Source organism: Equus przewalskii, chromosome 10 (genome assembly GCF_037783145.1).
Source record: "Equus przewalskii isolate Varuska chromosome 10, EquPr2, whole genome shotgun sequence".
Classification (NCBI taxonomy): Eukaryota; Metazoa; Chordata; class Mammalia; order Perissodactyla; family Equidae; genus Equus; species Equus przewalskii.
Genome location: NC_091840.1, coordinates 44,180,033 through 44,201,229, shown reverse-complemented (window position 1 = coordinate 44,201,229; position 21,197 = coordinate 44,180,033). Strand labels below are relative to the sequence as shown.

General features: G+C 52.4%; 1 protein-coding gene across 3 annotated transcripts in view; it reads right to left on the bottom strand.

Moving 5' to 3' along the window:
* The window catches only part of ABR (ABR activator of RhoGEF and GTPase), a 179,159-nt gene that overhangs the window by 79,894 nt on the left and 78,068 nt on the right, over positions 1-21,197 (bottom strand). For all 3 annotated transcript variants that reach the window (XM_070560867.1, XM_070560869.1, XM_070560868.1), the window contains exon 2: positions 12,791-12,975. In XM_070560867.1, coding sequence (XP_070416968.1) covers positions 12,791-12,975 — 185 coding nt within the window. The remainder of the gene's footprint in view (positions 1-12,790; positions 12,976-21,197) is intronic.

Genomic DNA, 21,197 nt, shown 5'->3' with positions numbered 1-21,197 from the left:
GGAAAATGGACATGATTTCTTATCCCAACTCCCCAAAAAAGTCTCTGGAAGCTCTGGGTTCTAGATGGGGCTCCTGCCAGTCTAATAGGGCAGAGAACATGTCCTCACTGGTGACAGGCTCTTCCCTGTCGCCAAAGCTGAAATGCAGACCAAGGCATTTGGGGTGGGCTCTCTGAGGCCTCAGGGCTGATGGGGTTCCACAGTGGCACCCCCCACCCCACCCCGGCCTCTCCCTCAGTCCCTGGTTTTCCCCTGTCCCCGCCCTGGCTGGGTTATAAATAGCTGGCGTACATCTGAAGGGCCCTTCAGCCACAATTCCTCATTTGGTTTGGGCAGGCGACGCTGTTTCCAGGGCTTGGGAACAACCAGGCCTGGCATTCTGCGGCACAAGTGTGCCAGCCCAGGGCTCGGTGCCACCGTTTCTGTCTCCTGCCCCACAGGCTCCAGGTGCATGGCATGGGCCGCCCCTACCGGTCAGACAAGCAGGTGGCGTGGGAGAAGGGCCTTAAAGCCCAAGGGCCCCTCCTGTCTCCCTTCACCCTCCCAAGGGAGATTGAGGTACCCTTAGAAGTCTCCTAGAGTATCACCATCACCATTGCCTACGCCCCTACCCGGCATGGCAGGAACGACACCTACTTCTTCCCCAATCCTCGAAACCTCTCAGAAGCTGCTCTCCAAACATCCAAGGCATCTCTACTCCACACCACCCTGGTTGGCTGGAAATTCCAGTGAGTAACTAGAATGCCCTCCCATCTCCGTGGGGCACACAGACTCCGCTCAGAGGAGGCCCTCAGTCTCCCCTGGAGGGGAAGTGACTCACAAGTCCCAACTGTGCTCCCTCCCTTTCCCCTACAAATGCCCCAGCCAGCCCTGGACCTGAGCTTCCTCCCTGCGTCCTCCACACTCCCCTCCACACTCCGCCTGCTTCAGCCTGGCTCCTGAGCCTCCTCCCCAAAGGCCCCTACATTGCCTTATTCCAAAGTCAGAGACTTCCCTCTCTATTCCTTGGCCCCTGTGGTCTGGACGTTCTCAAATCGCTCAGCTTCCGTGACCCTGCTGCTGCTTCTGACCACTCTGGTTTAGGCTGGCCCTTCTCTCCCCTGCCTCCTATAAATGTAGAGTCACCCATTCAGGACCCAGGCCTCAGCCCTCTGCTTTCTACCCAGGGAGAACACATGCCTTCTCACTTCTAGGCCAATGGCAGCCCATCGCCATGTGCAGCTCCAGCTTCTTACTCAACTCCAAACATGCCCTCTGTGCTGTCAGCTGGATCACCCATCAACAGCCCCTCCACTCCACATATCCAGACCAAACGACCCTGCCCGTCCCTAACCCAGCTTCCCCTTCTGGCTTCTCCACTTCTGTTGGTGGGGCTGCCATCTTGTGACTCTTCCTTCCCTCAGACCCTACATCCCTTTTACCAAATCCTTCTGGTTCTTCCTTCTCTTCCTTTTCCAAAGCCACCACTCCAACCCAAGTTTGCAGTAGCTCACACCTACACAACCACAAAAATATTCCATTTTGACTCCTGATCTTGCCTGTCCGTCAATCTGTTCATTCGTTCGTTCATTCATACACAGAGAAGGTCTGGCATTAGAGACACACAAGTCTGGGAGACAGGGCTCTTGCTGCTAGAGTGCTCTCAACCTACAGGGGGTGAAGGACATATGCACAAATGAGGCAGTGTTCTCACTGAGCAACACAGCGGGAACACGGGACAAAGGCACTCACCCTGCCTGGGAGGAAAACTCCCCAGGAGAATGGTTTCTGAGCAGCATCCTGAAAGGGGGAAGTGTTTCCAGGCAAAAGAGAGGAAGGCTGGAAAGGAAAATGTTTTCTAAGGAACCCCAGGAACCAGAGCTGGAGGACAGAAGAGAAAAGGGGCAGGCGGTGAACTTGGAGAAGCAGGCAGGAACCACAGTGGAGACGGTGAGGGGCCCGGACTCCTCCATGGGCCAGGAGCACAGGCTAAGATTTCTGACACTCGCCAGGCCCACACTCTCAAAGCCACCGATAGTTTACTCTCCGCAAACCCAATGGCCTTCCCTCACATTCGTTCTCCATCCTCTCAGTCCCTTACCTGCTCAATCGACAAGTATTTATTAACTGCCGACTGTGTACCAGGCACTGTGCCAGCATTCAGAATGTAGCCACAAACCGGATACCACGTCTCCCTCCATGGAGTTGACCATTGTGGGCCATTGTGAACCACGGCAGTGCCAGGGGAGGGGTCAGTCTCAGAACTATGGGGCTGAGGTACAACTTTTCCAGAAAGGATAACATGGAAATAGCTATTGTGATTTTAAATGTTCACACCCTCTGACTCAGCAACTCCCCTTTAAAGGTTTTTTGTGCAAAAACATTTCTACAAGGGCACAGGGATCTATGCACGGAAGATGGTCACTGCAATGATGTTTATACCAGTGAAAGACTGGAAACAGCCCAGACGTCTATCAGAAGGGGACCGGTTAAGTGACCTGTGGTACATCCATAAAATGAAATACTGCATACAGTCATGAGGAAGAATGATGTACACCTTTAATTACTGATGTGCAAGACGTCCAAGATGTATTAAGTAGAATAACAAGAGAAAACTGCGTAACAGTACCAATAGTATGATCTCACTTAAAAAAAATATATATATATATGTATAATATCTCACACGGAAAAATAAGAAGAAACATACAACCAACTCAACAGAAGTTCTCTCTGTAGGGTGGGACTTAAGGAGACTTTCACTTTCTATATTATATACTTCTATAAAATTAGAACTTTTGGTGATGTAATCAGGGAAAAGAAAGAAGTTAAAAAAAGAAGTGTGGTAAGTGCTACGATTAGGAAAGTAGAATGAGCTCTGGGGGCACAAGACCAGGTGCATCTGATGCAGCAAAGGGGGAGTCACTGTGGGCTCTCTGGAGGAGGTGACATTAAAACTCACATCTAAAAATGAACAGGGGTTAGCCAGGCCCGTGGGGGCGGGGGGTGGGGATGGGACAGACGGGACTGCGTGAGGCATAATGAGATAAGTGCAGCCTGGGTGTCGAGTGTCCATTCCTTCCTTCCTTCAATCAATATTTACTGAGCATCTGCTATGTGCCAGGCACAGTACTAGGCACTAGAGTTTGCCATGAGCAGATGTTTTGTGACGAAACTGGCAAAGCTCTATGGTGGCGGTCACATTCTAATTGGGAGCTTGGTAATGAGGGTGCAGAGGTAGGCAGGGGTCAAGTGGTCAGGTCAGGCGGGGCCATGACAGCATTGCTGAGGGTTCAATTTTACCATCAGGACAAAGGGAAGGCATTGAAAGGTTTTAAGCAGGGAGTGACATGGCCATTCTTGAATGCATCCCTCCAGCTGACATCAGATTACTCTTCTAAGACATTGCTCACTCTGTGCCCAGCAGGAAGCCACCAAGTCAGCCCAAACAAGGGCAGTGGGGCCCTTGCTGATGACTCAACAACCTCTGCTGCTCGCTGACCCCTGAAAGGGCCGGGTACACTCTCACCTCCAGGCCTGGCCCTTAAAGCCCCTTCTCCCTCCTCTCAGCCTGTCCCTGGCCATCCAACTTTTTTGGCAGAAGCTCAAGCCCCACCTCTAGCTGTTCTGGAGCTCGATAGACTCTGGGCCAAACAGAACTGACCCCAATGGACCAGTGCCAGGGGCAGGCAGAGTTGGCTGCAGCTGCAGATGGAATAGATTCATCATCTTCCTGATACCCTTGGCTCCTCCCTCTGCCTTCCCTTTGTTATAGCAGAAGTCACTCCAAAAATCGTATGTGGGGTCCAATTACATAAAGCAGTGTTGGGTATAAGCCAGTACGTGACACTGTTTATACGATAAAACAAATAAACAAAACCAAGCAAACTTCCCTGGATTCTGTATCTGAATCCTCACTCCGCCTCTTGCCAGTTGTGGGACCCTGGGCAAGTCATTCAAACTCCCTGGGCCTCAGTTTCCTCATCTACCAAATGGGGGTAATGATAGCACCAACTCTAGGGTGCTGTGAGGACTGGCACCCATAGGGCAGTGCCTGGCCTGTGTGAAGCCCTCGGTAGGCACCAGCTATTCTCTTCTTTGGCAGTGATGGTGGGGTGTGGGGAGTACAGAACGGGGAGCCTCAGCCCACTCCCACCTTCAACTCCCACCTCTTCCAATGAACCCAGTGCCCCAGCCACACGAGACCATTCTCCTTTTCTCAAACCTCCAGAGGTTTCCCACATCCCAGAACTTACACAGCCCCCTTTCTCTAGAATGTCCTTCCCGACCAGTGCCGGGAGAGAATACTACTTACTCTCTGAGGCTGCCTCCTACCAGATCCCCTCCCTGATTCCCCAACCTGGGGTCACATGACTCCCCCCTTGGGAAGCTGTACATCTCTCAAGGCTGTTGCACAGACGGCCTTGAAATAGAGGGATTGTGCATGCACGTGTGTGTGTGTGTGTGTGTAAGGGCCTGAGGGGCAACCCCTGTGCATGCTAATCCCACACAGCACCCAAAACAAGATCTTGTAAAAAGTGGGTGCTCAGAAAACAGTTAGTGAGTGGAAATGACCCCAGGGGTGCTTACAGTACAAGGCAAAGCGTCTCCCAAGAAGATAAAGGGGTTCAGGTTGCATGGAGGGTTCCTAAGGTAATTGGTCATGTGATGTGGGCTCCAGAGCTAAAGGGAACCCAAAAGTCTCATAGTTCTACCAAAAAAAGGGAATCTCCTCTCTACCTTCAGTCACCAGCCTCTGCTTGAATCCTTCCGAGGACAGGAAGCTCATTACTTGTCCTACTGCTAGACAATTCTAACACTTGAAATATTCTTTTTTTTTTTTGAGGAAGATTAGCCCTGAGCTAACATCTGTGGCCAATCCTCCTCTTTTTGCTGAGGAAGACTGGCCCTGAGCTAACATCCATGTCCATCTTCCTCTACTTTATATGTGGGACGCCTTCCACAGCATGGCGTGCCAAGTGGTGCCATGTCCGCACCCGGGATCCGAACTGGTGAACCCCGGGCCACCGAAGTGGAACATGCGAACTTAACCACTGCATCACGAGGCCGGCCCCTAAAATATTCTTCTTAATATTTACTCAAACCTTGTCTCATGGTAACTCTATTCTCATCCAGACCTCCAGGGCAACATAAGGTAATTTTCTTTAATTTTAATTGGGTAATACTTTCTCAACCTTCAAATGCAAAGAGTATAAAGGGCACAGAGTAAGCAGTCCCCCTCCTACTCCTGCCCCAGCCACCCTCCCTAGCAGGCTGCCCTGTGAGGACCCAGTGACTGTTGCCCTCCCCTAAGCCCTGGGGTCCTGCATCACATAACTGGTTTCATAGGAACCATCCGCCTAACCCGAAGGCCCTGACTCATCCTCCCCGGGAGACCCCACCTTGCCCGGTAAGCCTCCCGATGTCATTCCACTCACTGTCTTCTCTGAGCACCTACCTTTTCACCCTTAGTAGATGGTAAATGTCCCCAGAGAACCACTGTTCCAGACTGTCCTGCTTCCAATCTCCTTCTAGACCAGTGGTGTTCCACTGGGGCTGATTCTGTCCCCAGGAGACATCTGGCAACGTCTGGTGACATTTGTGGTCATCACAACTGGGGGTCGCTAACTGGCATCTAGCGGGTGGAGGCTGGGGATGCTGCTAAACACCTTGCAACACACAGGACAAGCTCCCACCACAGGGAACTGTCTGGCCGTTTCCCGAGCACACAGCCTGCTCTAGACATACTCCAGAACAAGAAACCAGGAGCCAAGGAGGGAGGCGGGGCGAGCATCTACCAGAGCCAGATACAGCAGGACAAGCACCATTCATCTCTATTTCCCAGCACGACCCTCCTTCCTCAGCTCATGAGCCCTGGCGGTGGGTCAGTGTCCAGCAAGGTGGGCTTAAGGGGACCACCCTCGAAGTGGGGACCAGGTAGGAAGAAGGGCAGATTACGGCCACGTGGGAAATAGCCCGAGGCAACTGTAACTTCTTTCCCAGCAACTGGGCTCCCCTCTCTGTGCCTCTCTCTTCCCAGAACCCTCCCCGGTGGCACCCTCCTTTGCCCAGCCGGAATGCCGCTGGGAGCTGGGCCACCTCTGCCAGGACTAGAGCAGGGACGGGAAGGTGCATGGGCAGCCAGAGCTGGGGGCTCCTAGGGAACTGGGTTCACATCCGGGGAGAGATTCAAATTCAACAGTGACCTCGGGAGCGTGTCCTCCATGTGGTCCAGCCCTAGGCGTTTCCACAGGTGTTATGTCACTTGGTCCTCAAATACCCCTTCCAGATGGGAGGTATTTATCCTCATTTACAAGGAAAAACAAGCCCTAAGGCTCCTGTTCTGGAGAGGTAGCGGAGGGCAGCGGTGACGAGCACCCCACCACTTACCAGCTGTGGGGCCTTAGGGGGGCTCCGTAACCTCTTTGCACTTTTGTTTCCACATCTGTAAAGTGGGGCAATGATGGTGCCGACCTCCAAGGTTGTGGTGAGGACGAAATGAGTTAACATTTATAAAGTGCTATACCAGCACCCGGCGTTTAGGAGGCGCTATGAAAGTGTTTCTATTCTTCCTCTTGTTTCTGTCTCACAGGCAGGAGGGTGAGGGGTCTGTGTGGTCCTCCAGATGGAAGCAACCAGTCCCTGACCCTGTGGTGGACGGTGGACAAGAGCATCACCCCGGGAGAGAATGCGCCAGCACCCCCTAGTGGAGAAACCAGGCGACAATGACGGAAAACAGTTGTGGCTAAGAGCCAGCCTACGGGTGGGATGTGCTTTGCCCTCCCGTGCCCCAACAGAGCCCAGAGCCCAGAGGCCATCAGCCTCTGCCCACTGACGGCTCACCCCATGTGGCCAATACCTCAACGTGAGGACATTCTCAGGGGCTTTCACAGCACCTGCTTCGGGGGCAAGTTAACACATGTTGGTGTGATATGCAGGTCGGTCTGCCTCCTTGACCCGCCCCCAAAGACTCCAGGGCCTCAAGGGTAGAGAAGGGGTGTGGTCGGCTCACCCTCATGTCCACAGGGCCTGAGACCTGCAGGAGATCAACAAACCTTCACTGAATAAGTGTTTGTTTGGAAGGAGCCTTATTGTCAGATGTGAAATACATTCATGAAGTACGACCCCAGCACGCTAGCGGGGAGAGGGAGATCCCAGGCAGGCTGTGAGAGCAACAGGGATGCTGCAGGTCAGCCAGGTGTGGTGAATCAGGGAAGACCAGATCTGAGCCAGGTGTGACGGGGTGGGGGCCAGATAGGACAGGGAGGGCCAGCTGTGGGGGGGGCTGAGGGTCACAACCAGGGCACCATGTCTCCCTATTTCCTACTTACCTCCTTCTCAACTCAGACAAGCCAAGGAATCCCCCGAGCCTTAGTTTCTTCATCTACTAAATGGGGGGCTCCTCCAGGGGTGGGAGGTATCAGGCGGTAATGATACCTGTGGGCTCCTAGCATGGCACCTGGCACGCAGGAGCAGCCAGTTAATCTCCTCTTTGCAGTGGGGACCAAAGGTCTAGAAAGGGAGAAACAAGGAGCAAGCCTGCAGAGACAGGAGGTTAACACCTTGAGGAAAGTATGTCTCTGACTGCCCAGCAGCTGGAAACACGTGAGAGCACAAAGGCCATGGCAGCCGCTAACCCACCCAACCCAGGCCTCGAACACTGTCGGAGGGAGCAGACTAGGATGCACTCCCAGGTGCTCCCGGCTCTCCACGGGGCATCTCCATTCTCCTAGAAGCAACCTCCTTGTCTGCAACCTCAAATCCCAAACCCCAGGCCTTCAGAAGGGATCAAGGAAGGGAAGAGGGGGCAGCTTCATCCCCTGAGCCAGTATATGCCCTCCCACCCTCCTCCCTGGCCGCCCAGTGGTGCTTGGTTCAATTCCACAAACACCAAGTGACCACCCCTTGGTGCCTGGGAGCTGCTGATGGGGACCATGGAGACGATCGGGGATCTGGGCTCCCGATCTTGCAGGGCAGACATGGCCACTAGTAACGGTGCACAATTCCCACACAGCCAAGGGCTCAGCGACGGCTGTCAAAGGTTCACAGGGATGTGGTGTCTGAGCAGACCTGGTGGTACTGCACAGGTCCCAGCATCAGAAAGACCTGAATTTAAATAAATCTCTGGCCCCGCTGGCAGGTCTTGGGCAAAGTATGTCACCTCTCTGAGCTTCAGTTTCCCCAGTTGTTAAATGATGGTCACTGCACCTGCCCCATAGGCTTGTGGAGGGCCTTCAATGAGACAACCCATGGAAAAGGCTGTGATGAGGAGGAGGAGGGGGAGGAAGATGAGAACAACATGGTGATCGTTTCAACTCTCTCCCATGCTTATCTGTGGATTTTCCTGCTGGCTGGAGTCTGAACCCCTGAATTCAGCCTTTTATTAGACACCCTTTGACCTGCCTCTGGGTACCACAGGAACTCACGATGAGTTTGACATTGAGCAGTCCCCACTAACATGTGCACAGACTTTACCATTTACAAAGTGCTCGGCCTAACGCCATCTCATGGAAGCCTCATGACAGCTGTGTGAGGTCAGGAGGGAGGAAATGCTCAGTATCTTCACTTTACAAATGAACAAACTGGAGCTCAGAGAGGGTGAGTGACATCCCTCATGTCACACAGCTAAAGTGGCAGCACTGAGACAACACCCAGATCTTCTCTCTGCTTTGTGGCTCCATTTTACTGCACCTCTGAGAGGGGAGACAGAGAAGTCTATTTCATATGGGGAACAAGTTTTCTATGAGACCAAGGTCCTGGCAGAGGAACGTGTGCTCCCACTTGTCAGCTAAGATTGAGAGTCCCTACACCTCCGTCCCAGGGTGAAACCAGGCACCCAGTTGAACTGAGCTCCCAGTGGTCCGTGGCCCTGGCCCCGCCAGGAGCTCTGCTCAGCCTGGGCAGGGGGAGAGTAAGGGGTCTGCAGGGCAGGCCTTCAGGTTTCGCCTTGATATCTCAGTGGGCTGCCTAGCTGGGGCACAGCTAAGACAAGAGCAGCAGGGCAAGGCTGTAGGGCATGCTGGGGAGCGAGGAGCATGTGTCATGCCAACCCCACAGATACCTGCTTCAGCCAGGCTACCACACCTGGCAGGACTGATCCAACGCCAGAAAGGAGGCTGCAGAAGCAGACTGAGTTGTTGTCCAGCAAATATTAGAGCGGGTCCTGGCAATGCTCCGGGCTCCCCATCCCTCTAAAAGCTGGCGAGAAGAGTCTTGTGGGCCCCCATCACCAAGGCCTGCGCACCCACAGTGAGCCAGGCCCAATGCTGCGGACCTCCCCTGAGCTATCCAGGTCCGTCCCCTCAACAACCCTTCAGATAGTTAGCCCTATTTAGAGATGAGGAAACCGAGGCTCAGAGGGGTTATGAGACTCATCCAAAGTGTAACAGCTGGAGAATAGCCTATACTCCTCTATCCAAAGCTCATGTCCCTCCATTCTGCTGGGAGATTAAGACTGTGATGGTTAATTTTATGTGTCAGGGGCCGGCCCCATGGCCGAGTGGTTAAGTTCGCGCACTCTGCTTCAGCGGTCCAGAGTTTCGCAGGTTCAGATCCTGGGTACAGACACGGCACCACTCATCAGGCCATGCTGAGGCAGCGTCCCACATAGCACAACCAGAAGGACCTACAACTAGAATATACAACTATGTACCGGGGGGCTTTGGGGAGAAGAAGAAGAAGAAAAACAGAAGACTGGCAACAGATATTAGCTCAGGTGCCAATCTTTAAAAAAAAAATTTTATGTGTTGGGGCCGGCCCCGTGGCCGAGTGGTTAAGTTCGCGCACTCCGCTTTGGCGGCCCAGGGTTTTGCCGGTTCGGATCCTGGGCACGGACATGGCACTGCTCATCGAGCCATGCTGAGGTGGCGTCCCACATGCCACAACTAGAAGGACCCACAACTAAAAATATACAACTGTGTACGGGGGGGCTTTGGGGAGAAAAAGGAAAAATAAAATCTTAATTAAAAAAACTTTATGCGTCAACCTGACTGGGCCAGAGGTGCTCAGGCATTTGGCCAAATGTTATTCTGGGTGTGTCTGTGAGGGTGTTTCTGGATGAGATTAACACTTGAATCAGCTGATGGAGTAAAGCAGCTTGCTCTCCCCAATGTGGGTGGGCCTTGTCTAATCAATTGAAGACCCAAATAGAACAAAAAGGCTGAGTAAGAGGGACACTCCTCCTGCCTGACTGTTGAACTGCAACATAAGTCTTTTCCAGCCTTCAGACTCAGACTGGAGCCACACCTCAGCTCTCCTGGGTGTCCAGCTTGCTGACTACAGATCTTGGGGACTTCTCAGCCTCCATAATCAAGCGAGCTAATTCGTTATAATAAATTTCTCTCTCTCTCTCTTTCTGCATCCTATTGATTCTGTTTCTCTGGAGAACTCTGACTAACAAAAACTTAGGCTTCCAGGCACAAGTTGGCTGCACATTTGGGTGTGGAATGCCCCCGCTGTCAGAGGCCAGATATCCGAATATCTAGAACAATCATCTGATTTGGTCCAAAAGTCCCCTTGGTTCCCAAGGCCACAACAGGAAGCCTGGCAGGGAGGGGAACTGCCTGGCCAAGTGAACAGAGCCAAGTAGCAGAAACCTTGGTTTTTTCTTTTTTGTTTTTAAACTGAAACACCTCCAAGGCTCAGGAAGAGGTGTGTCGACTCTGTCCAGCACCCCAATGTAAACAGCAATACTTGTGGAGTCCACTAGATGGGGCCAGTGACACAGCAGAAAGGGCAGAAATGCAACTCCAGCTGGGAAAGTGGGCAGACAGGGGCTGCATGGGACTGGAGTCTCTGCTGGGATCCCCAGGTGGATAAATGCTCCCCACCCCTAACTTGCATGACTTCCGGCCAATGGTGTAAACATCCATCCTGGGGTCCCCAAGCACTTTAGTCAGTTGTCACTGTAGCATCTCTGGATTTCAAAGTCATTAAACCAAGTCATTCCCTCGTGAGCCACCGAGCAAAACGGGCAGCCACAAAATGAAGTAAGTCACTGCCCCGAAGTCTCAGAGCTCCAGGCAGGGTGCATCTCCTCGTTATGCCTGCAACCTGTTTCACTGCAGTAAGAACCTGACAGCACTTTCTATGATGGAATCTAGAAATCAATGGACAAGCACCCCAGCGAGGTAGTCACGTGGTGAGAGAAGGAAAGAGGGCAGGAAGCAAGGAGGAAGGCAGAGAGGGGAGAAGGAAATAGCAAAGACGCTTTTCTCTTCAGCAAGCAGCTCTATTTGGCCACATGTTGTCAAGGCTCAGCCAGCATCCCGGCCCTGTGTCGGGTCCTACGGTGAATCTTGCTGCACCTGCTCACAGCAGGCTAACAGCTAAGGCCCCTGGGGGGTCGCTGAGCCCTGTTGTGGTCAGAGACCCAAAGGCAGAGATGGGAACCAAGAGTTTTCTCCTTGCTTCCCCTGGTTGGCCTTAGTTCAGGTCCCAGAATGCCTTCTTCTCTATCAGTGGCAAAAATCTTGCCCTGCATGTCCAAGATAGCTGTCACTCACCTGCCACCCTTCCTTAGGACGACATGGCAACACCACAGACTGCCGGCTGTGGGGGGCCTGAACCTCACCAACACCCTTGCCCATCCCCTCCATCTCCCACCTGCCCCCAACCATCCCTTCCCAAACTCACACTGCCTGGCAGCCACCAGGCTCTGCCTCGGCCTCTGTTGCCACGGCAACAATGTGGCTTCCCCCAAGTGGGAAGCCTGTTGCCAAGGCCCTTGTTGCCAAAGGCTATAACAGCCACCCTGGTGTGTGAAGGGGGGTAAGAGCTCTGTGGAGGGTGGCCAAGGAGGTTGGCAGGGAAGGAAGTGGGGGTTCTCAAGGAACAGTAGAGTCCAGTCAGCCCCCCAGCTGGAGTGGGGGGTGCTGGGCCGTGCAGGAGGGGAACAGTATCTCACAGCATCTTAGTGACTGCTCCTCGGGGTATAAGAGAGAAGAAAGGGGAGCCCCATAAGACACACATGAACAAGCCCTCCACCAAGCGGGACCGGGCAACTCCAAGCCCCCGAAATGGAGGAACAGCTTTGATTCTCCTCAATTCCAGAAAAACAGCCCCCAGGAACCTCTCTGTCTTACCAGCTTGTGTGTCTCCGACACACGTGCACACAAGCTGGGGCCCAGGCAGAGCCAGTCCCTGTGGCCAGGAACAGCAGGAATTACAAGGATTGCAAACCTCCACACATTGCTATCCCCCGGCTTGTCTCAGTGCACATACTTAATATTCCTTGTCGAACGCTTCTCTTTGGAGCAGAGCTCCTATCAGCAGACAAGAGGAGAGGTGGAAATCATTCGGGCTCAGGGTCAACAGAGAAGGCTGGACAGGGCCCTTGGTCCTCAGCGAATGCTACAGAAGCAGCTCACTCTGCCCCACAGTGAGTACTGAGGGCAGCCTTGGTTTGCTGAGCCAGCATCTGTACATTTACAGCCCACAGGTCACATATGCAGCCACTGCCCAGCTCAGGCCCAGAGAGCTTCTTCCCTCCCCAAGGCCCCATCCTGCTAGAGAGGGGCTGAAAGCAGAAGTGAGGGTGTCCTGGAGGCAGGGGGAGCAGATGGCCAGTAGAGGAGGCAGAGATAGGTGCAGGGCTGGTAGAGAGAGCAGCAGGTGGGGGTTGGGGGAGGGGGCAACCTAGTCTGAGGGGGCCCAGGGCTGGAAGGAGATGATGAGTGTACCAAGAACAGCCAGGTCCAAATTTCCCCTAGCAGTGTCCCAAGCTGAGCCTGGCCCACGACATCCATGCATGCCTACCCACCCTCCTCAAAAGCCCCCTCCCCCCAAACCCAGAAGGAAAAGCAGGTGTACCTACCCCAGGTGCCAGCCCCTCGGGTGGAGTGGGGGAGATGCTGTCCCCGCCGCCCTGGCTACGGGCGCTGAGCTGGGGTGACATGGTGGGTGACTCGTCGATGTACGGCATGGTCTCCGAGCCCTCCGGGGGCCCCTTCTGCTCCTCATTCCCCTCTCCGTCGTAGTCGTCTGCCCCGTAGCTGAAGTCTGAGACAAGGAACAAGAAAGGCCACTGAGAGTCCTCCACGAGGGCTGCCAGGGACTTGTAGCGCAGTGGGCGCCGGCGGCGGCCCCCAGCTGCCATGCCCCCGGCCGCACCATCCACGGCCCGGCCCAGGCAGGGGTGCGTGGGGCCCGGGCCTCGTGAGGGGCTGGGGAGCACCACAGGCACCGGGCGCTGCAGTTCAGGGGCTGCTGGGAGCCGGGGAAGAGCGGCTCTGCTGCTGCCACCGGCTTAATCGCATGCCAGTCGCATATCTGGAGCTGCTGTTTCTTTTGCTTCCTGCCTAATTCCAAGTCTAAAAATTAACAGTGGGAGCAGGAGGCAGGATGCTTCCAACTCTCCTCTCTGAGTCACCATTTTGCTTTTTATAGGGAATAAGGAGGTGGGGGCGGGCCAAGCGATGTCACTTCCTGAGCCCCTCCTCCTTGGGTACCATTTGTACACTGAGCCCGATGCCTGGGGCCGGGGGGGGGGGGGGTGTTGAAAAACTGCACCCGAGGGAGCCCTCACCCCTCAGAACAAGGCCCCATGCAGGATGGAGCCCAAGGCTGGCAGAGCGTGGGCGAGAAGGTGGCACCGAGGCCTGGCAGGGACACAATCGAACAGCAGACTCCTCAGAAGCCGGCACTTATTTCTATAATTTCAAAGTAGGCTTCCTTTGGAGAAGGAGGGAAGAGAAGGCCACAGGGAAGTCAAGCTGCCGTTAACCCCCTTGGCACTGCCAGCACTACTTAGGCCCCAGGGCCCACGCACAGACACCCCCTCCCAGGGACAAGCAGATCAGGCCTATGGGGGGTGCAGGGCAGCACCTCAGAAAGGCCCCCAGTCAAACCCCACCAGTAGGGTCTCTCCTGCAGCTGCGTGAGGGACCCTCCTGCTACCCTGCATCCTCCTGGCTGGGCCTGTCCCATCGTCTGCTCAGATATCACTTCCTCCAGGAAGTCCTCCCTGGTGCCCCTGCTCAGAACTCCTACAGCACATGGCCTTCCAGTGCCCCCGTTGATCCAGCCCTTTCGTCCCTGAGACCCCGGGGCAGGAAGTGGGTGTCTCAGTCATGGCCGTGTGCCCAGCACTCACGGGCTGACATGCGGCAGGACCTCGGGAAATGTGTGTGGAGTGAATGAATGAGCAGAGGAATTCACTGTCCCTCTCAGGTCTGAGGCTGGAGCCAAGTTCTCCACAGGGCCCTGGCTCCTCCCCCTCTGTCACAACACACCAGCCCCCGGGCAGCCCAAGAATGGTGTCAACGGGTCACCAGGGCGCCCGGCCACAGCTACGCTCAGTCCAATCTGGCCCTTTGGCAGCCGAGAGCTTTCCCCGGCCTCGCTGCACCTGGTCCTGCAGACTTCCTCTGCAGTCTCCATGCTGACAGCCCATTAAGCTGTCAGGGGACATGGCTATTTTTCCCCAGGACAGGCATGCACATGAAGAGCCACAGAACCGAGGGATCCAGCCACTGAGATGTGTGCACGCCACACACCTGGGAAATAGGGCCCACTGCCCCGGAGGGCCCAGGGCTTATGTCTGAGGGAGGCTGGCGGGGGCGAGCCGACTCTGCTATTTCTGGGGCGGGAGCAGGGAAGAGGAGCAACAGCACCCAGTCTGCCCGGGTCTGGTACTGTGAGCAGGACTGGCTGTTTGGTGAGACCTACTCACTTTGGAGAAGCACGAGGAGGGAACGAGAGGTCACGTTAACCCGCCCTCTCTCCTCCAGGAGGCTCCAGGCTGTCCCATGAGGGCATGGAGTCAAGGCCAGGGGAGTGACCTGCGGTGGACCCTGGCCTGGCCAACAGTTCAGACTCCAGCAGCCCATGCTGACTCTCCCGTGCACTAAACAATTCCCAGGACCCACAGGACCAGATGCCTCACTCTCCAGACATTTCCCAAGAGCAGGCGTGGAGGGGACCACAGGGAAGGTGGCGTAGATGGCCTCTACGGCACAGCCTGGAGCTGCCTGGGCCCCGGCAGGGCGGGAAGGTCTCTGCCAGCCTTCCTCCAAGTGTGCACAATTCATCCCTGTCAGAGAGGCAGCCACGGGCCCGCATCTCCTGCTCCTCTCAACCCAGCCACGCCTGTGAGGCTGTTCTTTCCCCGATTTACAGACAAGGCCATTGAGTCTCAGAGAGGTTTACACAGAAAGACTTGAACTCAGGTCCGTCTGTCTGTCTCCAAATGCCATCTTCTCCCTCTGAATCTCACTAACCCTCCAGAGAAATCTCCTTCTGCAGGCTTCCTTGTCGGAGGAGGCTGACCAAAGAGGGGGAGGGAAGGATGCCTGAGATGGAGGTGCCAGCCACAGGAGGGGGGGCCCAGGAGTAGAGGAGGGGGCCACAGAGACCTCTGCCAACGTTCTAGATACTTTCCCTTTCATTCCCACCCTCCACAAAACCCTCACAGCCCAGGCAGTCGGTCAGAGACCCAGGAGACCCCTACCAGGAAAAGAGATACAGAAAAAGACAGAGAAACCAACCCTCAGAGAAGGAAGGAGCCCTGGGGACTCAGGAGGATGGAAATCTTCCAAGCAGAGGCTTCAGCTTATGAAAGGCCACACACAGAAAGGACAAGTGGACCATGGCATGGCCACCAAGTCTCGAAAGAGAAAAGGCAGGGGAGGCTGCTGACAGCAAGATCCATTTCCCCTCCTAGTAACAGAAGTCTCATTATACTTGGAGTGGCAGTGTGCCCAGTGGCTAGTTACAAGACTACTTTTCCTAGTGGAGGGGGCCATGTGATTAAGTTCTGGCCAATGAGATGTTAAGTGGATATGTGTGGAAGTTTGAGGAAGGCTGCTAAAAGAGATGGTTTCAGCTAGAAGGTATAATTCTTTTTCCCCCTCCATGCTTTCTCCTTCTGTTGCCAGTTTGGAAAGCAGATGGGATGGCTGGAGCTTCAGCAGCCATATTGAACCATGTGGTGACTTTGAGGCTAGAAGCCAGTGCTGAAGACAGCTGAGCAAAAAGCCAGGAGCCTGGGCTGGTGATGGCACAATGAGCCACCAAACCACCCCAGGACTGTCTACTTCTGGATTTCTTTTACATGACAGAAAAAAAATGCCTATGTTATTTAAACCAGTGCTAGTTTTTATGTTATATGCAGTCAAACCTAATTGTAACTGATCCAGATGGTTTTCCTTGACGTCCTGTCTGGGTGCTTTTCCTACTGCCTTCACTCTTCCTTCTAAGTCTCCTTGGTGGAATCCTTTTTCTCTGCCCACTCCTTAAAAACTGGTATTCCTTAACATCCTTACAACAGAATACTGCTCAGCAATAGAAAGGGACAAAGTACTGATACACGCAACAGCAGAAATAACTCTTACAGATTGATGCTGAGTGAAAGAAGCCAGACACAAAAGAGCTCGTCCTCTACGATTCCACCTACATTAAGCTCTAAAACAGACAGAACTAACTGATGACTGAAAAAAAAAAGAAAGAAGATAGTGGTTGCCTCTGGGTGTGGGGTGAGGACAGGAGTGGACTGTAAGGGGCACAGGGAGCTTTCTGGGGTGATGGAAATGGTCTGTATCTTGACAGGGACTTGGGGTACACTGGTGGATGCCTTCATCAAAATTCATCAACCAGCACACTTAAGATTAACCCATTTCACTAAATATTGAACTCTAGTTAAATGATACGCATGCGGAAGTGTTGAAGCAAAGAGCCCTGATGTTTGTAACTTACTCTGAAACACACAAAAACCCAAATGGATCTGTGATGCTCAGACAGGTGGACAGATGTGCGATAAAGCAAGTGCAGAAAAACGGCAATTATGGACTCTAGGTGGTGGGTACCTGGGTGTTCACTGGGTAACTCTTTAAACTTTTAGGTATGTTGGAAAATTTTCATAATAAAATGATGGGAAAAAATTAGTGTTTCCCAGGCTTCTGTCACCCCTATTCTATTCCCCTCTCCCAAACTTTATTTCCACTCCAGGGAGAGGTCTGGGCCGCAGACCCATCTCTCTGATTGTTTCCCGGACATCTCCACCCTCAGGAACCTCAGATCCACCCTTCCCTGGAGTTAACATCCTAGATCGCTCAAGTCAGAAGCCCAGGAGCCACTGCATATTCCTTCCTCTTCCTGCTCCTCGTCTCCTACACCCTGAAACGTTCCCACTGCCCCTCCTGCTCCCCACCTTCACCAACTCTTGTGTGGACAATTCCAACACTCTCTCCCCACAACAGCCAGACCAAATCTGATTCTATTCCTCCTCTGTTCAAAATTCAACAGTTCCCCATTCACTTCAAGGGTACAGCCCAAACTCCTCAGCTGGAGGCCCTTCATGCACCTGATTTTACCTTTACAGGGTCATATTCTGCTGCCTTGTAATATCAGACATCTTCTAGGTCCCTGTAGTGGGTTGAATAGTAGCCTCCTAAAAAATATGTCCAGGGGCCGGCCCGGTGGCGCAGTGGTTAAGTGCACACATTCTGCTTTGGGAGCTGGGGGGTTGCCAGTTCGGGTCCCGGGTGCAGACATGGCACCACTTGGCAAACCATGCTGTGGTAGGTGTCCCACATATAAAGTAGAGGAAGATGGGCACGGATGTTAGCTCAGGGCCAGTCTTCCTCAGCAAAAACAGGAGGATTGGCAGATGTTAGCTCAGGGCCAGTCTTCCTCAGCAAAAAGAGGAGGACTGGCAACAGTTAGCTCAGGGCTAATCTTCCTCAAAAAAAAAAATGTCCAGATCCTAACCTTGGTACCTATGAATGTGACCTTATTTGTGAAAAAGGTATTTGCAGACGTAATTAAGGATCTCTAGATGAGATTATTCTAGGTTAACTGAGTGGGTCCTCAATCTGATGACATGTCCTTATAGGGAACAGAAGGGGAGAAGACACAGACTCACGGAAGAAGGCCATGTGAAGATGGAGGCAGAGATTGCAATTATGCTGCCACAAGCCAAGGCATGCCTGGAGCCACCAGAAGTCACAAAAGGGAAGTTAGAATTCTCCTCCTAGAGCCTTGCGAAGGAGCATAGCCCTGCCAACACCTTGATTTTGGACTCTGGCCTCCAGACCGTGAGAACATAAGTTTCTGTTGTTTTAAGCCATCGAGTTCGTGGTCATTTTTTAATGACAGCCCTATGAAATTCATATAGTCCCCAAAGACGCAACACTGTTTCTCCCCTCTGGATCTTTGCACATGCTGTTTCTATACTCAGAACATCCTCCTCAGCCTTTGTCCACCCACTGAAATCCTACTTAGCCTTCAAATCCAGCTCAGATGCATCCTCTCCTATGAACCTCCTTGTCTCCTGAATATATAAAGCACTTTTGCAAACCAATAAGAACAAGATGAATACATCAACTTTCTAAGTGAGGAAGAGAAATGAACAGAATATTAAAAGGAGAACTACCAAAGCCCAATGAGCCTATTTTTAAAAAATGTTAACCTCACTTGTAATCAAAGAAAATGCACACTTCTATTTTTTGCAGTTTCCTATCAAATCAGTAAGAATTAAAAAAAAAATACCCAAAGTCATCAGGGAACAGCTACATGTACTCTTGAAGGGTATACACAACTGGCACAACTTTTCTGGAATCCATCTGGTAGCCAGTAATCAAAAGCTTTAATGGGGGCTGGCCCCGTGGCCGAGTGGTTAAGTTCACGTGCTCCGCTGCAGGTGGCCCAGGGTTTCACCGGTTCAAATCCTGGGCGCGGACATGGCACCGCTCATCAGGCCATGCTGAGGCGGCGTCCCACATGCTACAGCTAGAAGGACCCACAACTAAAAATATGCAACCATGTACTGGGGGGATTTGAGGAGAAAAAGCAGAAAAAAAAAAAAAAGAAGAAGATTGGTAACAGTTGTTAGCTCAGGTAGCAATCATTTTTTTAAAAAAAAAGCTTTAATGGCTGGTACAGCTTTTAATCCGACATAATCCAAGACTGTGTCCTGAGAAATTAATTATAAATGTACACAAAAATAAAGTTACAAGGTTATTAATTACAGGGCTGTTAACGATTTTGAAATATTAAAAACAACTTAAATGATTAATTATAGGGACTTGGTTGAGTAAATTATGGTCTTTCTCCAAGATCGACTTCTATGTAGCCATTAAAAATTATATGGATGATGTACAGCATCTTATTGAGTTAAAAATGGAAATTAATAACAGTATGTACAGTATGCTACTATGTTGAAAAAAATTAAATTATCTGTATGTACATAGAATAAAGCCTGCAAGGCAACAACACAAAACAAGTATAGAGCATTCAGATTCTGGGAATTTGAAAGAAATGAATACACGGTCTCTGCTCTCTAGGACACTAGCAGATGTTGTTTGTTTCCTACCCAATGTCCATTCCCCCTTCCTCCCTGCTTACCTTACCCTGGCTTTATATGAGGCGGCAGTCCCACTCAAGATACTGACTTTCTCTGCCTCTCTTGCAACTAGGAGTGGCCATTTGACATCGTTCTGGTCAATGAGACTCAAGTGAAATATTCTGGGGCCTCTGGCATGGTCTTTCATAATTAAAAAGGTACTTCTCACCTTAAACTCAGATGTGATAACCGGAGCTACGGTGGCCACATTGCTGCCATGAGGAAATGATCAAGAAAGAACAGAGACACTTCCCTTATGCTGTTGAGCTGCTCAGCTACACTAGAAACAGCCCACTTCATTTTTTGCTAAGTAGGAAATATAAGCCCCTATATGGTGGATTTTCCACCACTTAAAAAGAACACATTCAGGGGCCAGCCCAGTGGCACAGTGGTTAAAGTGTACATGCTCCACTTTGGTGGCCTGGGGTTCACGGGTTCAGACCCCAGGCGTGGACCTACACACTGCTCATCAAGCCATGCTGTGGCAGGTGTCCCACATACAAAGTAGAAGAAGATAGGCACAGACGTTAACTCAGGGCCAATCTTCCCCAATCTTCCCCCTCCCCCCCCAAAAAGGAACACATTCTTAAGTAGTACTCTTACAGCCCAGTAAGCAATAAAACATCCTAGATGCTGTGACAGACATACCTCCCAGGCACAGCAAGGCAGAGAGCAACAGGGGGTATGAGGGGATGGCTAGAAGGTCTTGGGTGATACTCAAAGGGAGGTGGTTTACCACTGTGGCTAAGAGCGATGACCCGGGGGTGGCATAGCCTGGTTTCCAATCCAGGCTCCGTCGCTTCCTAACCTCTCCGTGCTCAGAAGAGTGCCTGGCACAAGGCAGCCACTTATAAATGGACGGTGGTTAAACGAATGAATGTGAAAGAGGAAGACGAAGGGACCGAGTGCCCAGGGCTGCTGCGAGGATTAAACCGGGTAACGCACGCAAAGCACTTAGCACATAGTAAGCACCCAATAAATCTTAGCTGCTATTATTAATATTATTAATTGAATCTTGAAAGATGTGTGGGTGCTTGCCAGGTGGATGGGGGATGGGAGCAGAGTTCTAGGCAACGAAAAGAGGCTTGGCAAAGGCACAGAGTGTGAAATAGCAGGGTCCCTTAAGGGGACTATAAATAGCCTGGCATGGCTAGAACACTGAGTGAGCAGGGGGTGAGATGCAGACAGCACTGGTGGGCACGGACAGCCTCATGAGCCGAGCTAAGACTTAGGCAGGACCCAGTGGGGACCACCAATTTGGACCATTACCTTCTGTGGGGTCCTGCCAGCCACATCATTGCCGAGCGTCACTAACTTTAGATCATTCTTCCCGATGCGTATGTTCCTCTGTTGAGCTACAATGCAGGCAGAATCCCGTGATCTCCAGCTCTCCTAGGAGTCACCCAGATTGGGACCACATGTGAACAAGGGTTACCTATTCCAAGCCTGTAATGCAGCCTGTGCCAGATGACAGGATATGAGCCAACCAGCAACAGAGCATGGAGACCTCAGACATGATCTTCTGGGCAAGGCAGAGAGTTTGCCTCTGGGAGGTAGGTTCAAACACAAATGACTGACCCTCATTTCTACCATCTTAAGCTTTGGTAGGCGCACGTGGGAGGTAGGGACACCCAAATGCCTGGAGGCACGCAGATGTCAAGCTGTTTACAACCTTCCCCTGAGACTGTCCAGCACCAATGACCAACGGACACAGCCAAGAATACATCTTGATACCCCTAGCCCCCAAAACAGATGCTGAGGGCAGTTGTGGGGGTCTTCCCAACCTCTCCTTGGACACCCTTTAAGAACTGTGGGTGCAGGATAAAGTTGAGTTCCAGGTGTGGAATGGTCCCGCCCTCCCAGCAGGAGTGGTACCAAGGCT